This window comes from Olea europaea, unplaced genomic scaffold (genome assembly GCF_002742605.1).
Source record: "Olea europaea var. sylvestris unplaced genomic scaffold, O_europaea_v1 scaffold31119, whole genome shotgun sequence".
NCBI lineage: Eukaryota > Viridiplantae > Streptophyta > Magnoliopsida > Lamiales > Oleaceae > Olea > Olea europaea.
This window is the reverse complement of record NW_019249876.1, coordinates 1-1325: the sequence shown is the minus strand read 5'-3', so window position 1 is coordinate 1325 and position 1325 is coordinate 1. Positions and strand designations below refer to the sequence as shown.

General features: G+C 39.9%; 1 protein-coding gene across 1 annotated transcript; it reads right to left on the bottom strand.

Moving 5' to 3' along the window:
- Nucleotides 1-25: 25 nt before the first annotated feature.
- On the bottom strand, nucleotides 26-1224 carry LOC111385281 (the record flags this gene model as incomplete). The annotated part of the gene is made up of 1 exon (XM_023009662.1): nucleotides 26-1224. A coding segment is annotated over exon 1 (1199 nt), but the record flags the coding sequence as incomplete, so codon positions are not given.
- Nucleotides 1225-1325: the final 101 nt, after the last annotated feature.

The following is a 1325-nucleotide window of genomic DNA, read 5'->3' as shown; positions in this document are numbered from 1 at the left end:
GAGGTCAATTGTAAAATCCAATTGCCTATCTGGTGGCGCGCCAGGCAAGTCATTAGGAAATACATCAATGAAATCTCGTACAACCAGCACATTACAAATCGTAAGCTCCGAATGTTGAGTTCCATGTATACTCACTAGAAATCCTTGACAGAATCTTTTCTTTAACATCTTTTCTGCTTTCATGGCCGACAAGATTCGCTGTAAAGACTTAACTTGTACCGCGAAAAATCGAAATTCATCCTCCCCAGGCCTTTTCAAAACTACTTCCTTTTCAAAACATCGAATGGTTGCGTGATTGCTTCCCAACCAGTCCATTCCTAGAATAACGTCAAAGTCTTTCATGTCTAGGAGGTGTAGATCAGCTACAAATTCTTTTCCTTCCATTACTAATTTTACCGCCCTAGCGATCTGATTGGTATTCAAAATTCTACCAGATGGAATAGAAATTTCTAGAACACTATCAGATTTTTCACATGCAGTACGTGATTTAGCAATAAATGCGGTGGAGATAAATGAATGAGTAGCTCCGGAGTCTATAAGAACATATGCAGGTAGTTCAGATATTGATAAAATACCTGCCATTACATTTGGATCCTCTGTTGCCTCTTCCCGGGTTAAAGCAAAGACTTTGGCTTTCACTTTCCTTCCCTGTTCATTATCCTTCTTAGGTGGGTATGCCTTGCAATCCGAAGCAAAATGACCTTCTTGGCCATATCGATAGCACACATTTTTCCCAAACCAGCACTCCCCTCCATGGGCCTTATTGCACTTTGGGCATCGTGGAGTAACTTTATTTGGTTTACTTGACCCTGATTCTGATCTTATATTGGACTTCTTAAATTGTCCCAATCCCTTCCCTTTATTCGATCCATTCCACTTTCGTTTCCCATATGACTCATTATTCTTCTCAGTCATCCGATCCATTTCTAGACGATCATAAATTGACTGTGCTCTTTGAAGTACTTCACTATATGTGGTCGTATGGTGAGATGCCATGATTCCTCCAATCTCTGGACGCAGGCCTAATTCGAACCTTCTAGCCTTCTTTGGCTCAGTATCGACAAGATGTGTAGCATACCTAGAAAGTTGTTCAAACTTCCTTTCATACTCATCAAGCAACATATTTCCTTGTTTCAGCTGTAGGAACTCTGCCTCTCTCCGATCCCTCAGCGATTGAGGAAAGTATTTTGTCATTACCTCTTCCTTGAACTGTGCCCAAGTCATAGCACATGATATAAATATAAAAAATAGCATAACATACCAACATTTCTTAGGAATTTCTTAAGAATCCCCATATCCCGTAGGATTTAATTTCTTTTCTTTGA